Raw genomic sequence first — 1,129 nt, forward strand, 5'->3', positions numbered from 1 at the left:
CACACACACACACACACGCACACACATACACTGAAGCTGTAAGACAAACCACATGCAATATTGTGAAGAAAAATTAGTGCATATTCTTAAAGATGTTCATTAATGTACACATAGTGTATATTCTTAAAGATAATCATGAATGTACGCACTGTCTTTGCAAAGCCTGCTTCACTGGGAATCTCTTCCCACAGCTCTTGCATTTACATTCTTTCTCTTCTCTAGGCTTCTGATGCAGCATCTGAAGATGCTCGGCAAGAATCTCCTCGTTGGCAAAACTCGACTCACACTGGGGACAGGCAAAGTCCTCTTCACAGGCAACGTGATCTGAACATTTGTCATGGAGAGCAATGATAAGACAAAAATTCAGAGCCAAAAATTGTTTGGTTATCCTCGCATTTAAAAAATAAAAATAATTTTTGTTTAGTGGTAGTGTTAGTAAACAGAAAAGGTAAATAGGAGTTAATTTTTAAATCTTTTCACCTGATTATCACCAAATTAATTCAAAGTGAAATTCAAGTGTTTATTTACCATATAGGGTTAACTTTACAGATCAGAGTGTTACCACAAATGTTCACTTGGAACACAAATTTCCCTTAAATGTTCCATTTGTTCTCTTTTTGCTGTACAAGGAGAAAATGACAACTAAAGTAAACAGCATTCCGAATATCAAGAAGAATCTGGCCTACATGAAAATACTGCAAGATCATCAAAACAGTCCTCATTTCAGTTGGTCTTATAACATCTATTGTCTCTCAAACTCTAAAAAAAAACCAAGCTCACTGCTACTGAGTCAATGCTAACCAAGTGATCTATATATAGTTTCTGAGACTGTAAATCTGTGTGGGAGAAAATAGTGTCAACTTTATACCATGCTGGTGGGTTTGAACCACAGTGGGTTTGAACCACAGTGGGTTTGAACTACAGACCTTGTGATGAGCAGTCCAATGCTTATTCGACAGCGCCAAACCAGGGCTCCTTTGTACAGTGTCTAGCTCTCGTAAATCCCACATGGATGGACAGGATTCCATTCTTTTTTAAAAATCATTTTATTGGGCGCTTATACAACTCTTATTACAATCAATACAAATATCAATTGTGTAAAGCACATTTGTACATTCATTGCCCTCAT

General features: G+C 36.8%; 1 protein-coding gene across 1 annotated transcript in view; it reads right to left on the reverse strand.

Annotated features, from left to right (window-relative positions):
• The window catches only part of PRDM5 (PR/SET domain 5), a 92,499-nt gene that overhangs the window by 22,507 nt on the left and 68,863 nt on the right, over positions 1 to 1,129 (reverse strand). Inside the window, exon 5 of the mRNA XM_045290214.1 lies at positions 150 to 324. Coding sequence (XP_045146149.1) covers positions 150 to 324 — 175 coding nt within the window. The remainder of the gene's footprint in view (positions 1 to 149; positions 325 to 1,129) is intronic.

Source organism: Echinops telfairi, unplaced genomic scaffold (assembly GCF_000313985.2).
Source record: "Echinops telfairi isolate 266 unplaced genomic scaffold, ASM31398v2 ScPeMD7_33;HRSCAF=127, whole genome shotgun sequence".
NCBI classification, from domain to species: domain Eukaryota; kingdom Metazoa; phylum Chordata; class Mammalia; order Afrosoricida; family Tenrecidae; genus Echinops; species Echinops telfairi.